This window comes from Corapipo altera, unplaced genomic scaffold, assembly GCF_003945725.1.
Source record: "Corapipo altera isolate COAL_440 unplaced genomic scaffold, ASM394572v1 116, whole genome shotgun sequence".
Taxonomy (NCBI): Eukaryota; Metazoa; Chordata; class Aves; order Passeriformes; family Pipridae; genus Corapipo; species Corapipo altera.
Window position 1 is genome coordinate 2327924 of NW_020884953.1, and position 18935 is coordinate 2346858.

The 18935-nt window shown below is 41.4% G+C and overlaps 2 protein-coding genes across 3 annotated transcripts in view; one reads left to right on the forward strand and one right to left on the reverse strand.

The window, feature by feature from the left end:
• CLIC5 (chloride intracellular channel 5) overlaps positions 1–10595 on the reverse strand; it is an 83920-nt gene extending 73325 nt beyond the window's left edge. Inside the window, exons 1-6 of the mRNA XM_027663402.1 lie at positions 9611–10595; positions 7018–7270; positions 6137–6248; positions 5663–5731; positions 4186–4970; positions 1881–2883 (exon numbers count right to left, since the gene is read on the reverse strand). Of these exons, the coding sequence (XP_027519203.1) occupies positions 1881–2402 (522 nt within the window). The 5' untranslated portion in view covers positions 2403–2883; positions 4186–4970; positions 5663–5731; ... (1 more) ...; positions 7018–7270; positions 9611–10595. The remainder of the gene's footprint in view (positions 1–1880; positions 2884–4185; positions 4971–5662; positions 5732–6136; positions 6249–7017; positions 7271–9610) is intronic.
• Positions 10596–11176: 581 nt separating this feature from the next.
• Positions 11177–18742, forward strand: ENPP4 (ectonucleotide pyrophosphatase/phosphodiesterase 4). 2 transcript variants are annotated; one of them, XM_027663468.1, is made up of 4 exons: positions 11177–11318; positions 13034–13892; positions 14814–14984; positions 17513–18742. In XM_027663468.1, the coding sequence occupies exons 2-4, from the start codon at positions 13076–13078 to the stop codon at positions 17875–17877; spliced, it is 1353 nt and encodes a 450-aa protein (XP_027519269.1). In that variant the 5' UTR covers positions 11177–11318; positions 13034–13075; the 3' UTR covers positions 17878–18742. The 2 variants fall into 2 exon arrangements, with proteins under 2 accessions (XP_027519269.1, XP_027519268.1); XM_027663467.1 differs by having other exon boundaries at positions 11200–11303.
• Positions 18743–18935: the final 193 nt, after the last annotated feature.

The window sequence follows — 18935 nt, forward strand, 5'->3', positions numbered from 1 at the left end:
ACTTTTGCTATCTAGGTAATTAAAAAGAGCAAAGCTGGATCTGCACTCCAGGGAGTTACTGCTTTATTACCTTGATACCAGAAAGAAAGAAAAAGACAAAAGCCAAAAATTATATGTCATCAGTTTCGCATGGAGTAAAACACTGGCACAGGAGTTCAGTTCAGCCACACACCCAACAGTATCCAATGCCCTGCCCATTGGGATCACAGCATGGATCACCTGAGAGCCTCATGTGTCATCTCCCAGCCAGGTAAGGATCCCTTGGGATTCAAGGACGTCTCAAAGGCACCAGGTGCTTATGTTTGGCAAGTGAAGAGAGCACAAAGTGTGCCTTTCTCTCTAGAATAGCTGATAAGCTCCTTTATGGGATAATCAGGTACTCTGCACACAGAGGCAAGGAAAAGGACTTCCTCAGACCTTCTCCATGACAGTTCTTTTCAAAATGCCCCTCTTCTCACTCTTCAGAAATTCAGATTAACCCAAACAACTCTGCTTGAATGGGAGCATCTGCATCCATTTCTTATTTTATCCATAGAAAAAGAAGACATTATCATTTTGAAACAAGAGGAACACAAAAGAATAAGGAATATAGATGATTTTAAAGCCAAAATACAACAGTTTGCTTACACCATATAGATGCTAACAAAATATACTCAATTGCTGCAACTTTTAACAGACACATGCAGGACTGCATGCAGAGATATGAGCTAGAACTAACACCACAGGTCTTACTTTGACCATATAATTAGCATACTTTTAGCAATGACCATGATCCAGTCACAGAAATAAATAGGAGAGGTGCTGCTTCAGAGAGTCACGCAGTGTAAGGACTGTGAAGGTAACAAAAAGGCCAAGGGCCCTCACACATGGCTCTCACAGCCCACTTCCACAGAAATCAGGACGAAAAGTTTATCGTGTGTTCTTGCTTCAGTGAACTAAACTAACCAAATAATGACATTGTAAAGACATTCTTACTATGTGTGGTAACAAAATCTGTTCTCCTGCTTCTACAGGCCCCATGGAACTGAGGAACAGATACTGATAATATTATTTATGTCAAAAAGTGAGAAGCTTCATGAGACTTCTCTTGAAATAACAGAGTATTATGCTCATGGTGTGTGATCCTATTCAAAGGAAACAAGACCTTAAACATTTATTTCTTATGTAGTTAAAAAGAAGGAACTTTTTGGGGAATAGTTAAGTACAAGTGCTTTTATGATGGGAAACATAGTGTTTATTCAAGAACACAGGTGTTTACAGTTTTGAAATGTACATATTACTTTATAAGGTTAGAGAAAATGTGAAAGCCCCTTCAGTAATTTATACCTAACTGGAAATTATTGAAAAGTACATGTTGAAATTGTCACAGAAATAGATTAATTCAACAAATCACAGAAATACATTAATTTAAATATTGAAAGAAATAAAAGAAAGATTTCTTTCGGGCATGATCTCCACTTAAACTATATATTCAGTTTTCTTCATAGCATTAATAACTATCACTCTTGAGCCCTCAGCTACTAGATAGAAAGTGAAATGCAGGGACAGCTCAAGTGGATCAACTAAACTAGTTCGAGTAGTAACACTCTAGCTGTAACAGCAGGGAGATTTCACAGAATAAATGAATTGCAGCAACAATCAGAATACTTTCACCATAATTCCACTCAAAATGAAGAAATCTCAGGCACCTCCACACAACACAAATCACCTCTTTCTGTGCCTTAAGATGCAAGAGGTAAGTGAAGGGACTGGATCCCTGCAGCACACAGGCAGCAGAATTGGAACAAAGCAGTGGGTAGGGTATTTCCCTGATTTGGAGGACACACACATTGATTTGGGTGTTCAAACTAGAGTCTGCTTAGGAGCACCCAATTTCTTACCTTTACAAAAATGTAAATCTCAAAATCTTCCTGAAAGTTGTTAGTTTCTCCAGAGTTATTGTTAAGGGGAAACTTGAGGGAAGTGGAAGAGTCGGAAGAAGTGCTCTGTCTCAGACGCGACTGGAAATCCGGAGGAAAATGAAGGTTGCTCTCGAGCATCGTGACCTCTACATGTTTCTCTTCCAGAGCTGGGCTCATCAGATCCATCTGCTGGTATGGGTGGTCTTCTCCAGCACCACAGTGAGATGAAGAACCATCTTGTCCAGCACCACGGTGAAATGAAGAATCATCTTCTCCATAATCTCCATGCTGAGAGGCCACAGAATTACTACAGCTATCTTCTGGGTTCTCTTGACTACCATTCATGTTCTCTGGGATATTAGCGGTGGAAGAAGGAGAGGCTGAATCTTTACGGACATGATAATAAAGATGACCCCCTTTGTCTTCCTCAGAGTCTGAGACCTCACAGACACTGATGTCATTAACATTTTCACTGATGTTGGTAAAGACTGGATCTTCCATGACTGCTGGCTGGTGAAGTTTGCCTGCCTGCTGGTACCTTAAAAGACTACAATTAAAGTGAGATGTTGACAGACAAGCTCTCCTCAGGAGGAAGCAGAGTCTGTGGCGTGCTTTCTAAATGCTCTGCTATACGTGGCAGAGGTCCAACAATCATTTACTGAGAGCTTTGAATCAAGTAAAAGATAGGGCTGTCTCACTTTTAACCCCTTTGTTGATCTGACTGCTGGGAATGGTATCTCAGGAGCTGTAATCAGTTGTTCTTCACAATCATTTGCAACATTTCAGTGGTTACTTACAACATCATCAACAAATGATGATTGTTTATAAAAAACTACAAATAAAAAAAAAAATAAAGTGGTAAATTTTAACTCTTTCCAGCTTTGCACTGACTCACTTTGGGGACCACACACTTCACATTTAGCAATTTCCTCCTCTCATCTATAAACCACGGCCAAAACTCTAAAAAGTCTTGTGAGATGCCCTGCAATGTAGGAAAAGAAAGCACTGAATAAGTATTAGCTATTATTAATACACTTAATGTGTTGATTAATTATAATCGCATTTACATTATGTATCTCCATGTCATAACAAGCTTTTGCAATCTAATTTGCCTCCTTGTCTATGCAGTTCCTTTTCTCTAGAGAGACACACTACACTGCACAGAATCTGAAGTGGATGAATACTGCCAGCATCAGCATAAAATGAACTGCCCTCCTAGGAGAGATACACATTCCAGAGAAACTGAATTCAATGGAGCTGAAACTCCCCAAAGATCCAAACCTGAATTTATCAAATTATTATTAAGTTATCCATTTATTAAAGTCATGAGAACTTCAGACCTTACTGACTAAAGGCTTTTTATCTCAATGTTTACTACATCTGGATTATGTAGATTATGACAAGAATTCTTATAATCTAATTATATTTAACCTTTTGGGTTTAAGCCAAAAGGAAAAACAAAGGTATTTTCCTCCTGACCCATCCGTGTAACTTTCTGAGAGATAATGGCCACAGCCAGGTTGGATTTCTTAAAGAAACACAGAGGAGAGGTGAGAAAGATGGTAATTCCATCCACCCCAAACAGAGCAACCAAGGGAAGACGTGCTGTTTCACGCAGTAGAGTAGCAGGTGCTGCCTGCCTGGGATTTATGGTTGTTAACAAGTTTACTCTTATACGGAACAGTTTAGATTACTACTAAAATTAACCATTAAAAGCAAACCAATATTTCGCCTTATTAAACTTGGATCCACCTTCTGAGGCTCCTAGATAACCTGAAAAGTGCCAGGATCATAGTAACAACCAAATTTAATCACAATGATTGTACAGCACAAGATGCAGGTAAGTATCAGAGAACAGTGAGATCTCTTAATCATGGATGCATTTCTGGCCTGATGTAACTCAAGAACTTCAAGGATATCTTGAAGGTCTAATTTCAATTATTCCTACCCACAAATTCCTGCCTGGCACAAGGGGTCCATCAGCAAACAGGACAAAGCACATCTACTTTTTACATGTTGTGTATGTAACTCTGACACAATTCTTCACATGGAAATCCTAAATCAGAGATTCTGAAATGTGGTGTGTAATCTGTATTGTAAAATTCTTGCATTCAAGACCAGGCTAGAGATTTAAAATCAAGAGCCTAAATCACTAAAGTTCAAGAAACTTGGGAAAACCAATAAGCCAACTAAATAACTTCACTTTTTCAATGAATATTTTTTACATTTTTAAGAAAACACTTGGATTTCTTCATTTTTTGTAGAAAGACAAACATATTTCTACCTGTGGCTGTTCAACTTGCTCTGAGCATGACCTTGATCAGCAACTCCCACTGATCTTCAGCCTCTTTTTACTTGCAGGATTAAATACGCTGGGATCATAAAAACTCACTCCTTAGCAACTCTGCTGGTAAATAGCTTGAGGAAGAAAAGAGAACACAGAAATATTCATGGCACTAAACAAAGTTGTATTAAATTAAACTACTGGGTTTTTTCCCCCTTCACGAAGATGACATTTGCAGGATGCAGCAGCACCTGCTGGAGGGTTTAAAATATCACAAGTAAACCAAGGAATAAGAGTGTAACATGAGTATTATTTAAAAATAAATAAATACAGTTGATGTGGATTTCTTTATCGTGAATTACCCAAGTCCTTCTTTCCTCTGCCCCACTCCAAGAGCAAAAAAAAGAAATATCAGCCAGCTCCAAGATCCCGATGTCACTCTTGTGACAGAGTGATAAGGCCCCAGGGGAAACCTGACCACACTTAAGAATTTACCCAGATAAAAATCAGGTGCATTTCACATCACATTACATGAACCCTCTGCTGGTTTACAGCCCTTACTTTTCATTTTCAGGGAAGACAGAACAGTTTTTGCATTACAATTCAAAAGTTATGGGATAACAAACAAGATCCACACCATGACCTGGGACAGTGGTGTCCTGACCTGCTCCCCTGTGTCCAGTGCTGCTCCCTCCCTATTCCCCAGCCAAAAATGCTCTGCTCCAGCAAAGGAACTGAACAGAGGTGCTGTGTGCACGTGTGCCCAGTAAAATGGGACTTCTGTCCTGCACAGAAGTGAGAGAGAAGAAGTGGTATGAGGCAGAGGAGCAGAAAAAGATCTCGGAATAACTAAACAAAGCAGAGATCACCAATTTCATCCATTCCCTAAATTCCTCTGCTCCCAAATCGAGAAGGCATTGACTTAATGTGGCAGTTAGTAATAGCAACACTTCATGGTGTTAGTTCTGCAATCCAGGTTGTGTCATGGACCAGTGTCTGTACCATCCAGTCCCACATGAGCCATTGGTAACACTGGTTACTGGCTTTGCAGAAACATGAGGAACCACAAAAACAGTAAGCAGCAAAATTCATACAGGGACAAAGAACATGAACAACAGAACTCCTCGTTTTCAAGGTTTATTTTTTACTTTATGGCTGAATTTCCATTTTTAATCTAACCTTTATCTTTTTAAAGCAAGACATACCAGAGCTGACATGACTACAACTCCAGTTAGCATACGTAAGACACAAGTTACAGTTCTGTTAGTGTCCAGTACCTTGAGTAAGCAAATCACTGATTCTTTCTACAGTCCAATGGACAGCAATGGGTACCTCAAAGTATGTAATAAAAAGAGATGGAAATAATTACATCCAAAGGAAATTAAGTATACTCTGGAGAATATTATTACTGCAAAACCCAGTGAACAGTGGTCCCTGAAACAGATACGTCTGTTTAGACAGCAAAGTTGGGACTCACCTACATTTAGAAGCCCACAAATGGACATCAAAACTCACACTAGGAATGTAGACAACTGCCAGGTTCACTCTGCAGAGAAACACAGAGATCAGTTCAGCAGCTCAAACACACACAGACATTTACTGGTATTTAAGTTGTTCACTTAGACAACTTGATTTTGTTTGAAAGACAGCAGATACAATAAGGGCCCTGGCACATTGAGAACAGCATGTTAAAATCAGACCACTGAAACTTTATCTGTTCACCCTGTCACCCTGACAGAAATCAGCATCCCCGCCTTGGACTTATTTTAAAAAGACAAGCAGAAGAAATTCCTGCATTGCTAAAGTCAGTTAGCCCTCGCCTCCAGAGTGGAAGAGCAGGGTGGAAAGAAGGAAAAGTAACATGAATGTCAGACCCCTAAAGCTCAGAGATTAATAATTTGAGGTAAAAAGCCACATGACACTATTTAATACAGATTCTTAAGCCTTTTACGTGGGTAGACCTTTATTAAAGCAAATAACTTGAATGTCTTCTAGACATTCCACAACACTAGAAACTTCAGCTCATCCATCAGTGACACAAGTAGCTTCAGTAGTTCACAGCCCTGTTTAGAAATAGCAACATGTTTCTATTGGAATTTCTCAGATCATTTCCAGTTGCTATGATTTTAGTGCTTTAGTTAAAAGAGTCCCTCAGTTTTATTCGTCCTCCATGAAAATACTTGCACACTTTAAGCAAAGAGCCTGTAAATCTTTCTTCATAACCTAAACAAATTGGAGTCCTTCATTTGCTTGCTCTAAAGCGTCTTTTTCCAGCCAGAAGAGATGCAAAAAAAAATCGAATAGTTAAAACACTCAGAGTTCTTGGAAACAGCCGAGCCTGAAACTGAACGATGGTCAACAAATTTTACCATCCCTCAGAAACTGAGGGATCTTGGCATCCCATAGGATTGGGCCTTCGATTTCACATAATGGCACTCAATGCAAAAATCATGAATGTTCCTGGCCATTCAGGATGCTGGTTTTACAAAAAAAACCCAACTTTTTTTCTTTGTAAAGCTCAAAAGTTGCCAAAGCTTTGCCACATGTAGTTCAAGGACTACATTATCGAAACTACACTGTCGGCTCTGGGAGACAGACTGGTCACAGTTTACAGATTTACTACAAGGGGCTAGCAATAAAATCACACCACTTTGTTTTCACTCTGGGCTGCACTCAATACCTGGATGAAATCAACTGCAAACGAACTTCCTTGCATAATTTCCAGCCTCAGCTTTTACTTGTTTTGTTAGCACCACCTCATCTCTCCGCAGTTCATCAACAGTAATGCTTTATTCACTGACAATGTTGCTCTAAACAGCATGAGAATAATACCTTTTCTATTTGTGATGTAGCAAGGAAAACAAAACACATAGAAGAACCATTTCAGAAGAAAGTGGTTTGGTAGATGTTGGTCATGACACTGTTTCACACAGGAGTCAGCATATCCTTAAAGCAGGACTCCAGAAATCCATTTATGGCTCAGCTAACAGTGACCTGGATTCTGCTTGAGGGGCTGGTTCACAAATACAGGACCCCACTGTAGTAATGGTGATTCACCTTCACCCAGATTTTCCTTTGCTGCTGACTGCATAAAAGACACATTTAAAGCAAACACATCTGTGAATTTGACTCTGTAAGACAGACACTTCTCCACTAGACAAACAGTAGAAAACTACTTTGCACAGGACACCCAAATCTCATATTATCGACAGCTTTTGGTTGTTAAAAATACCAGCAGTCATTGCCAACAGACATTTGAAAACCTGCTGTACCTGCTGCAGGGCCTAAACAATTATTCCCAACTTGGATGTTTCACAGCCCTTTATTTGTGGTCTTCCAGTTCCTTTTATAAAACTTTACTTGGTTTGGTCTCCAACCCCATGGTTGGAAACTCCATTCGAATACCTGAGAGCCTACGCAATACTTTTTATTTGTCCAACTGCTCCAAGCAAAACATTTTTGTTCACCTTTAAAATCTGGCATCATTTCAACACCCTTGTTTATCTCTGAAACCAACCCTTGAAAAGCCCAGCAACCCAGCTTCAAGCCTGTTAGCAGTGGAGGCTCTGGTAACCAAAATAAAGAAGGCAGAGGCACCAGAGTCCCGTGTATCAGCCTGTCATGCAGCCCTAGGGATCTCCTTCCACACAGTTTGAGAAACGGCAAGGTTAAGAGCCCTCTTTGGTTTATAGCCTCCATACACAAGCAATGCTTTGGATTAAACAGGCACTAAAAGCTTACTGTCTAATAAAGTTTAACAGCTATAAGTCACCCAGCCCTTTTATGGTCTCATAAACCTCTATTTTTTTTATCTCAATTATATAAAGATGCATCAAAACATGCTAAATGACAGATTACAAAACCACTGAGCAAAAATGGTCACAGAGATTTCTGTCACATGGATAAAATTGAGAACAAAATTGGAAATACAGGAAATATTTCTTGTTCAATGTTAAGTGGTGAAAATGCCCTGCTTTTTCTTAAGAAACCACTTAAGACAAGTATCTGAACTATTTACATGCAACATCCAGTTTTCATAGAATCATAGAATTACAGAATGGTTTGGGTTGAAAGGGACCTTAAAGATCATCCTGTTCCAATCCCCCTGCCATGGGCAGGGATACCTTCCACTAGACCAGGTTGCTCAGAGCCCCATCCCACCTGGCCTTGAACACTTCCAGGGATGGGGCAGCCACAGCTTCTCTGGGCAACCCGTGCCAGTGCCTCACCACCCTCACAGTAAAGAATTTTTTCATAATTCCTAATCTAAATCTATTATCAGTTTCAAGCCATTCTCCCTTGTCCTGTTGCTACATGCTTTTGTAAATAGTGTCTTTCCACCTTTCTTGTAGGCTCCCTTCAGGTACTTGAAGGCTGCAACTAGGTCACCACGAAGCCTTTTCTTTTCCAGGCTGACAATCCCAATTAAATTAATCCAAATTTAAACCCAATTTTAATTCATTCAAATAACTTTGGAGTTGCTTCCCCTTCACAACACTGCCAACAGGAGGGTGTAGTTTCCCATCTAGAAATGAAATGCTTTATTAAACCTACCAAACACAGAGAATATTTTGAGTTTGCCTACGCTTTACTTCCTGGCATTTACTAAATTCCACTGACACAAACAAATGCATGCAATGGTTTTCGAGCTGCATGTGCTCAATTATACTCCAGCAAAAAATCTGTACAGCTTCTGGCAGCATTTAGGATGGTCTAGTACTTAGACCTGGAGGCAATTCTATACAAGATAGAAAGAGATCAAGGTGATGAAAGACAAACATCTTGGTAGTTACCAGTTTTACTTCTTTTAATATAAGTATACACATAACTCACCTATTTCTTGCAGGCAAACACTGTAAATGGAACCAAGAGTTGTATTAAATACATGATTAGATACATACTGGCTAGCCCAGTTCAGAGTCCAGAGTTGGTATGTTGTGCTGCCTGCATGATGTGTCAAATTGAACACATCACATTAGGCTGGGCTCATGAATATGTGAATTCTGCAAATAGGTTTCAAAGCATCTGAGCAGGTGTAAACAAGAGATTACTCACGCTTTCTGGACTGAATAGCTGAGTATGTTGCCAAGCTAGGTTGGCAAAAGAGCCTTGATGCTTAAAATTTGTCTGAATCTGTGCATGAAGTTTGTAACAAGAACTCAATCGTAACTTGATGAAATTGGCTAAAAGATTGCACCTGTTATGAATTCCCTTGAGCTCTACTTCACTCTGTGTAATAAATATTTTTAAGGCAATACAACAAAGTAATTCATAAAGAACACATCTCTCCTCCACATGATTAACTGTCACATGCATATGCAGAAAGCTGAATTAGTGTAACAAAAAGGGAAAAAACCCCCAAAGACCTTGACTTGAACCTGACACATAACACGTGAATAGCTGCAAGAAGTCTTATCTTGCTCACCTGGAGTTGTTTTTTTCCTTCTTTCACACTCCTGTGCTTTGCCACACCTCCTACATTCCATAAATCAAGGTGAATCAGAGGTGTGTCACTTTATTCAGCCTATTGTACCACATCTTTAGAGTCACTTCACAGCTGGAACAGGCAGGTAGCACAACCTGCCTAACTCATACGTATGTGAAAGCCATTAGAGAGAAACAAGCTGAAGTCTATGTGGTATTCAGAATAAACATGTTAGCAGGATAAATAGAATGAAATTCAGATCTACTTCAGTCAATCATGAAGCTATAGGCATGTTGTTCTCTCAGTTTTTAGGATGAAATTTAAAATAGACTGATTATTTGTGCTCTGTGCTATTGAAGGATGTTTTACATAGAGCTGATCTCATTGTTACTCAGCACCAGTAACTTAACAGGTTTTGCAGAATTACTAATCTGTCCTCATAATAAAAAGGAAAACCATGGGAATGTAAATTATTTGCCTTAGTTTATGAAGCAAACTTACATCAGGAACCAAAAGAGACCTCAACCCATTGTAACCACACACTGCTTTTCCAGAAGCTGTGGTGGCACTCAGAGTACATTCAACAACACAATCACCATTTCCTGCCTGAATTCTGAGTTTTAGGGTAAACCAGTTTTTTCACAAGAGGCCACAAAAAGGTCATATGTGTGTAAGAATATGAACAGGCAACTTTCAGAGCTGTGTGACCAAAAGGGAGACAGTCATGGAGAGGACACGCTGACAATCACCACTGCCTCACAAAGGTGACAGCCTGGGGCTGCTGCGACACGTGGAAAGGAGGCGGGAGGCAGGTTATAGGCGTGCTGGGAAAACACGGAAACTCCCAGGGACACGTCCCATCACCTCCTTGCCTCACCCCATAGTGTCCTTCAGCCATGGGGCAGCCAGGAAACACCCTGTACCCCCAGTGACCCTCACCCCAGCCCGTACAGCATGCTCCTCGTAAAACCTCGAGCTCCCCTGCAACCCATCACATCCTCTGAAGGGAGGATGTAGCCAGGTGCGAGTCAGTCTCTTTTCCCAAGTAACAAGTAACAGGACAAGAGGAAAGAGCCTCAGGTTTTTCCAGGAGAGGTTTAGATTGGATATTAGGAAAAATTTTCTTCACAAAAACGGTCGTCAAGCATTGGAACGGGCTGCCCAGGGAGGTGGTGGAGTCACTGTCACTGGAGGTGTTTATGGGAAGACTGGACGTTGCACTTAGCGCCTGGTGTAGTTGACAGGGTGCTGACCAGTCAATAGTTGGACTAGATTATCTCAGACGCCTTTTCCAATCGAATTAATTCCGCGAAACTGGAAATCCCCCCTTGCCTCCCATGCCCCCCTCCCCCCGCGCCGTGACCCCCCTCGGCGCCCGTCCCTCACTTCCCGCTCCCCCACCCGCCCTGCCTCCCCGCGCCCCGCCCACCGCGCCGGAGCCAATCGGATCTCCCACCAGCGGGTCCGCAGCCAATCGCAGCGGGCGGAGGCCGCGCGCACTGACGAGCTCCCGCACCCCCCCCAAGGGCCGCCAGTGGCGGTTGGGGCCACGGGCGCGGCGGGTGCGCAGGCGCTCGGCCCCCCCACCCCCCCCTCTTACCTCCCCCCGTCCCGCTCCACCTCAGCCGCCCCGGTCACCTCCGGCGCCGCCTCCGCGTATCCGGCCCAAGCGGAGCCGGAGCGGGACGTCACGGTGGGGACCGGGCGGGTACGGGGGTGTCCCGCGTCAGGAGGCTGTGGGTGCGGTGAGCCCGGTCGGAGCGCAGTCGCGGGTGTGGGGGGAGCCGTCCCAGAGCGCCCGGGTCGGCGGTGCCGGGTGTCTGCGCTCCGCAGGCGGGACAGCTCCGTCCTGACCAAGCTGCGCAACTCCCTAACGCGGCCGGGAGGTGCGGGGGCTCGGGAGCAGGTGGCACTGGTGCTGGCGGCGTTCCACAGCTGGGTTGTGGTGCTAGTTCTGCCTGGGGTAGAGTTAATTTTTAGTTAAACCGCGAGGTTTTTGTATAAAAAAACACGCAAGTGCTGAGCAGCTTTGGTGCATTTCGAAGCGAACGCTGTGTTTTTGCGTTTTAGTGCGCTATGGAAAACTCTGGTTCTGCTTTTTAAAGCACCTGACAACATCAAACGGCTGATTCGCTGCTTCGTTGCTATTTTCTTGTCTCCTTTTTTTTCTTTGAAGGGGCTCCGTGCTCCAAGTCCTCTGTACTAGCAGGTGCCTTAATGCTGGTTTTGCCGATCATTTCTTCAAACTTCTGTATCTTTTAAAGAAATTTTAACTGTTGGAGGCAGGAGGAATGATTTCCCGTGCTTTGAATCCCCCTCACGGCTAAAGCTATAGCTAACATTAAAGCTCCTTACACCTTTAAAATAATACAATTGCGGTTTTAAGGAGTTTGAAGGAAAAAGTTAGTGTTACTACAAGCTGGGAAAACAGCTGCTGCTCCTTTCATCACCCACTTTGTGCAAATGAGATAAAGAAGACACTTTCTGGAGCAAGTGGGGCTCTTCTCGAGAAATAAATACCAGCATTGCAGAAGTTTTTTTGAAACCTGGAGCTTCCTCTTTTTTAAAGACTGAGAGAATCATTCTGGACCTTCCTGAACAGTGCTCCAGGCACACATAATAAGTTTAGGGGGAAAAAAAGCTTACTAATCATACCTTGCATTCATAATAGTCATGAATTCCTTGGTGAGAAATACTTGTCTCATAGCTAAGGTTACTGATGATTTTTTAATTTTTTTTTTTTTAAGAGAGAAAAATATGATACATAAAAACCAAGTTTAAGTACTGTTATGGTAGGTGTACAGGAGCTTAGAAGGAAAGGAGTAGAAGTTAATCCTGGCAGTTCTGTGTATAGAATAAGCATTGACTTAATAGGAATGTTGAAAGGCTCAGAAGTCTTCCAGCAGCTTGAGATGGTGGAAACTGTAAAAGGAAAGGCAGGATGAAAAAGAGAAGTTATAATTGCAGTAGGAAACAGAATTCTGGTCTGAGCAGGGATGTGTAATAAGAATTTAGAGCTGCAGAAGACTCTTAAATGTGGGGCTGGAATTGTTCAGGAGCATGTGGCTTGAACATGAGGAAAAATACTGATTGTCTGTCTTGGGATATAGAGTTGTAATAAGACACACAGAACAATGGAATAACTGCTCAAAAGAGAAAACAGTTCTTCAAAACTAAATGAAACTAAATGTCATTTAGTCTGTAACGAAAAAAATCTTATTGCTCATTTGTTTTACTATATGAAAAACTATGACAGTGTGAGAAAGCTCTGAAGTCTGTAGGAAAATCCATGGTTGACTTGAGTGGTTGTTTAGACTGATTATTTTGGAGTTACCCTCTACAAGGAAGATGTACATAATGTATAGCTAGTTTAACTGGTTCCAGTACAAGTATTTTGGTTACATGCCTTTTTAAATTTTTCAGGTGCATCTGATTACCTGCTGGAGGTACTTTGAAACCTCAACAATGAGCTCAATGTTAATGTTACTTTTTGCTGGAATACTTGCCTGTTGTGCTTGCTCAGCTGGTGATTCCAGGTTACTCCTCGTGTCCTTCGATGGCTTCAGGGCTGATTACTTGGAAACCTATAAGCTTCCTCATCTTCAGGAGTTCATTGAGGATGGTGTGCTTGTAAAACAAGTCATGAATTCTTTTATCACCAAAACTTTCCCAAACCATTACACCATAGTAACGGGTTTATACGAGGAAAGCCATGGCATTGTTGCTAATGACATGTATGATGCAGATGCCCAGAAAAAGTTTTCCCAGTTCAATGATTCAGATCCCTTCTGGTGGGATGAGGCAGTTCCAATTTGGGTAACAAATCAACAGCAGGGAAAGGGAGCAAGTGCTGCTGCCATGTGGCCTGGTACCGATGTAGAAATTAATGATACGACCCCTCAGTTCTTTATGAAGTACAACTTCTCAGTGAAGTTTGAGGAGAGAGTGGAGAAGGTTGTTGCGTGGCTGAACAGCTCCAACCCAGTGGTCACTTTTGCTGTGTTATACTGGGAAGAACCGGATGCAAGTGGGCACAAGTATGGCCCAGACGACACCCAGAACATGCGCACAGTGTTGGAAGAAGTGGATAAACGGATTGGTTTCCTTATGAGTAAACTGAAGGCATCAGGTTTGTGGGACACTATTAATATCATCATAACAAGTGATCATGGAATGGCCTCCTGCTCTGCAAAGAAGCTGATCATCCTGGACGAGTGCATTGGGCGCGACAACTACACTCTGATAGACAAGACTCCGGTTGCTGCGGTGCTGCCAAGGCAGAGTATGTTTTGTTTGGCTGTTTTTTAAGTCACACACTGAGAATTAAATCTTGTTTATCTTACCTCTAAAAAGTATGCACTATGGTAGACTATTCACATCTTTTGCAAAACCAGTGGAGTTCGTATTGCAGCACTTGGGCATTATGAATAAGATAAAAGATGTTGGTTTATTTAGAAATCACTTTGTTCTGGTAATCAGTGGGCCAATGAGAGTTTCTTGTCAAATTACTATGGGTTATCATCATAAGGATGATCCTGGTACATCTAGTTGAGAAATTAGATAGGCACACCTGCTCTCTTGTTGCTCACTTAGTCTATGCAGTTGTAATTCAAGGTAAGCATGAAATAAACCCACATGTTAAGTCAGAATAAAAAAAATATGTAAATTTCAAAGTGAAAATCTAAACCCAGCTTTGATCATTTTCACAGTTCTGTTTCTGAGAGTGAAACTTCAGGTTTCATGCTGTAAATTCAATATCTCGGAGTAGTTCCCAACAGGCATGTCTTAAATCAGGACTCTGCTGGCCTCAGTTTCCATAGCTGTGACCAGACTAATGAACTAAGTGATTCATACAGTAAAAAAAAAAATAATATTTATTGCATTGGATAAGATATTGACTACTAGGAGGGGTGATTGTTTTCTCTTGATTTCTCTGCTTGAATATTGCCCTGCCAGCCCAAAGGGTAAGTTGAAATGTAGGACCAAAGCCGCAGCTGTGATGTGTCTGATTTAAAATGAAAGCAGATAGTAAAATCCACCCTGACATATATTGCTTTCGTGAGGGACATGAAAAAATCGTTTTCTATGTGTCTTTTAAAATATTATTGTTTTGAAATAATGGATCTTAGGTTTAATGACAGATAATTGTAATAAACAGGAGTTAATGTCCAGGTGTTTCACATGCAGTTTCTTTTCTTGGCAGACAAAGAAGATGTGTATAACTTACTGAAAAATTGCAACAGTCACATGAAAGCGTATCTCAAAGAAGAAATTCCAGACAGATTTCATTATAGTCATAACAAGAGAATCCAACCCATAATTCTGGTTGCAGACGAAGGCTGGACAATTGTACAGAACGAGTCACTTTCCAAGTGTAAGTGTGTTTTCCTCTTTGGTGCTCTCTGTGGTTTATGTTGGTAAACTGACTTGTTTCTATTCCAGCCAGCTGCAGGATGATTCTCCTTTAGCAAGTGGAGTTCTGGCACTGTGCACATTTAGGAACAGCTCAGTGTCTTCTAGAACATTCTCAGCCTGAGCCTGGAGTGTTTTAAGAGATGGGGATATTCTCTTGGCTGAAACACTTTGTCATGTTCAATTTAACTCATAAAACTGTACTTCACGCTATTATCTTAGGCAGGTTAGTCTGTCTCAAGCTTTCCCTAGTGTGGTTTAACTTTTTATTGTATATAAAATACATATATATAGGGGTGCATAAATTGAGGCATGCAAAACCCATGTTGCAGTAATGTTGCAGTACCTGTACTAGGAAACAAAAATGAATGGCAGGAAGTACGAAAACCAATAGGAACACAACAATAATGGTCAAAGAAGCCAGAGTTCTTCCTGCTGGGGGCATCAAATAGCATGTTTGAAAGACAAATCCCAAAACAGGTGCACTGCTAAGCTGTGTACTTTATTCCTGCTGGATGCTTCCTGATGAAAGTCAAATTACATATATATCTATATGTGTGTGTGTGTGTGTATATGTATGTATTTTTCCAGGTGTTCCACATGCAGGGTTGTTTTTTTTGGCAGGCAAGGGGCATATATAATTTACTGAAAAAAATCCAACAGTCAGATGAAAGTGTATCTCAAAGAAGAAATTCTGTATAGATTTCATTTTTGTAATAATGAGATAATTCAGCCTGTAATTCTGTCGTAGATGAAGGCTCTGTGTGTGTGTGTGTACAGATATATATATATATATGTGTATACATGTGTTCACAAAGGGATTGGAGAGATTCTTGGAAGAAAAATCCATTAATAGAAATGAAGTACAAAGGTACCAGCTTCCAGGAAGTTTCTGAGCAGCCAACAGCTCGGGGCTGGCTGATATCCCTGTGTGAGGGATATCCCTGCTGGATATTCCCCAGACTCCCTGTATGACTGCTGTCAGAGACAGGGTGCTGGGTGGTGGAAACTCCCAGTTTTCATCCAGTTTGGCTGTTCTTTCTGTCTGCCCTTTGCACATTTAAGTTCAGGTGTTCTCGTTATTTGTCCAAAAGTACTGATTTTAATGCAAGATGTGTTTACATTTAAATTTCCCCACAGATTTGCTACAGTTATCTTCAAATTGACAATATGTAGCTCAGGTGTTCTCTGTTAGAGGACTCTTGTTTCTGGTTAGATTCAATTTCTTGTACCTAAATATACATACTTAATAATTGTATATTTCTAAGGAACAGTGTTGTATTAGCTGAAGTGAATCCCTTTTCAAATCAATTTTGTTAGCCAAGGCTTCCCAGAATTAGGCAGGGGAGGTTTTAGCCTGAAAGCCTGTTTGAGGCTTATTGTCTTCATGGACAAAAGTGAATGCCACGTGTACCAATAATTCACACCAGAATCCAACTTCAGAGTGAAAGACTGGGAACCTCATTGGAGAGGGGACTTAAAAGAGCTCTGCTCAAAGCAATCGAGTAACAAAACAGGGAAAAAAAAATCAAGAAACATAGTATTGTGTTAAACAAGATGTGGTGCAGTAATACCTCTGGGGTAACAAACAGAATGGTAGAAAACAATAAAAAGGACTAGTGGAAGTTCACTTAAGTGGTGTGACCTAATCAGTCAGAATCTGGACATTTTGCATCAGAAACTTCAGTGAAGCACCCAAGGAGACAGTTCTCAGAGTGGACTATCAGTTGTTACTAAGAAATACACTCATCCAGTCACTCACATACTGTGCTGAGTGTGCTGTGAGAAACTTCTGGCATCTTGGACAGGTTTTTTTGGAATGTTGTTAGGAAATTTGACTATGGCTGCTTTTTAGCTCTTTATATTTTATCTTAAAAACCTACTAAATGTCCAAGTACTGCTGACTTTGTAGCCACAAGGGTTTTGTTGTTTGCCTGTCAGAGGCACAGTGATCCTTTGACTGTTTATTTGGTTTTGACTCTTTTTGTGTGTCCCTTCACCTGAAGTACCTAAGCTGATAAATGGGATTTGAGGGTACTTAATATGTTCAAACCAAACACTATCAAGGGAAGGGTGCTTGGCTTTTAAGAAGTAATTAAAGTGTCTGCTATGCAAGGGAGAGATGACTTTCCAAATATCTGAGAAGTAAAAATTTCCGTTCCAGCTACTGACTCATGGTGGAGCGGCAACCTCCTTTTACAGCTTTGGCATGAGGAATGGGAAGGGGGAAAGCTGGAAATGTTAAGGACTGAAAGGAAAAGAGATAATGAGAGGGAGAACCGTAGCTGAAGACTGGTATTGGAAGAGTCTTCTGGGGTTTGGGGAAGGAACTCTGGGTTCCTTCGGTACTTGATCTGACATGCGCATTTATGTTCAGCATTAACTTTGGCTAAAATACATACTTTTGGGGGTGGAGGAGAGAGAGAGGGAGAGGAATACAAGGTGCAGACAGACCCTGTAGTGTTAACTGTTACCTTTTGCTCCCTGCAGTGGGTGACCATGGCTATGACAACGCTCTCCCCAGCATGCACCCATTCCTGGCTGCGCGCGGTCCCGCCTTCCGCCGCGGATACACACACAGCTCCATCAACAATGTGGACATCTACCCCATGATGTGCCACATCCTGGGGCTGACACCACAGCCCCACAACGGCACTTTGGGAAACACCAAGTGCCTGCTGGCTGACCAGTGGTGCATCAACCTTCCCGAAGCTATTGGGATAGTTATTGGGGCGTTCGTGATCCTGAGCACTTTCACCTGCATCATAGTCATCTCCAAGAACAGAGTCGTTCCGCCACGGCCCTTTGCCCGGCTGCAGTTACAAAGTGATGACGATGAACCTTTAATTGGATAGCACAGAGGGAGCCCAGCCTCACTCGCTACACTGTGATTTCAGGAAAAACAGTTTGAACTTGCACTGGATGGCATTCTGTGATGCACTTTATCTGCGTAAAATACTGTACAGCCAGACCTTGCTGACTCGTTTGTGTGCTGCCTGACTAGTGTCCTGTAAAAATATTTTCAAAACAAAACAGTGAACTCTTGGCTTTTCACTGTAAGAGATGCTAACAAAATAAAGATGCTTAGTTTTTCATTCAAGCCTTTGAGCGCTTTCAGAATGAAATTCCAGAGTATGACTAGCCAGGATAGACTAAGTGAATTTTAATATTTGTAAATGATAATTGCTTTTTTTTGTATTAAATTTAAATTAATATTGACTTATTTTAATGTTCTTGTACCTGTGTTGGAAAGAAGATCTTTTTTATGAGAGCTAGAAGTTAATTTTGTTTGCAGAGTATGTTCTGGTTTGCCATTTAATTTGGGGATAGAGGGTATAGGGAAGATCCAAGACTTTTGTTTCTACCCTAAGGCAGCAGTATGACATGACATTGCTGAGAAAGAAAATGGAAGTCGGTGAGGAAAGAATTGGTGCATATCACTTCTATTTTGAGCAATAAACCATGTGGTTCAGCAGTTACAACACTGGACAGGTGGCTCTGACATTTCTGGGCATGTGTCTGTGGCTGACTTAGATCCACAGTTCCTGCACAGTTCCAGTTGTGCTGCTGCCTTATCTCAAGGATGTCAGTTTATATCTTTGAATTACCCAGTTTCATGGGCTGTAGGTGTAAAATTAATGCTTTTAAATCCTGTGGAAAGTTTCTCAGGTGTAAACTCTGCTGAAGGTGTTTTTGTAATAAAGGTGGTTCTGCCCTGTGCACCAGCTGATATTTGTCTTTTGAAGGCTGTCATGCTAAAAAGCAACAATTGACAGTTTGATGTGCAGTCATCAAACAAGTCTTCCAAACTCTTATTTTAAGCCTGGAAATTTAAAGAGAACAGTTAACAGATCTTATCTCAAAAAAATAAATACTCTGTAGCTTTTGAGATATATAGATGCAAATGTCTGGT

Bases quoted from the DNA above. Each gene is read 5' to 3' on its own strand.
- ENPP4 (XM_027663468.1), top strand. From the start codon at position 13,076: ATGAGCTCAATGTTAATGTTACTTTTTGCTGGAATACTTGCCTGTTGT. The intron at 13,893-14,813 runs GTATGTTTTGTT...TTTTCTTGGCAG, and splicing joins TGCGGTGCTGCCAAGGCAGA to ACAAAGAAGATGTGTATAAC. The intron at 14,985-17,512 runs GTAAGTGTGTTT...TGCTCCCTGCAG, and splicing joins GAACGAGTCACTTTCCAAGT to TGGGTGACCATGGCTATGAC.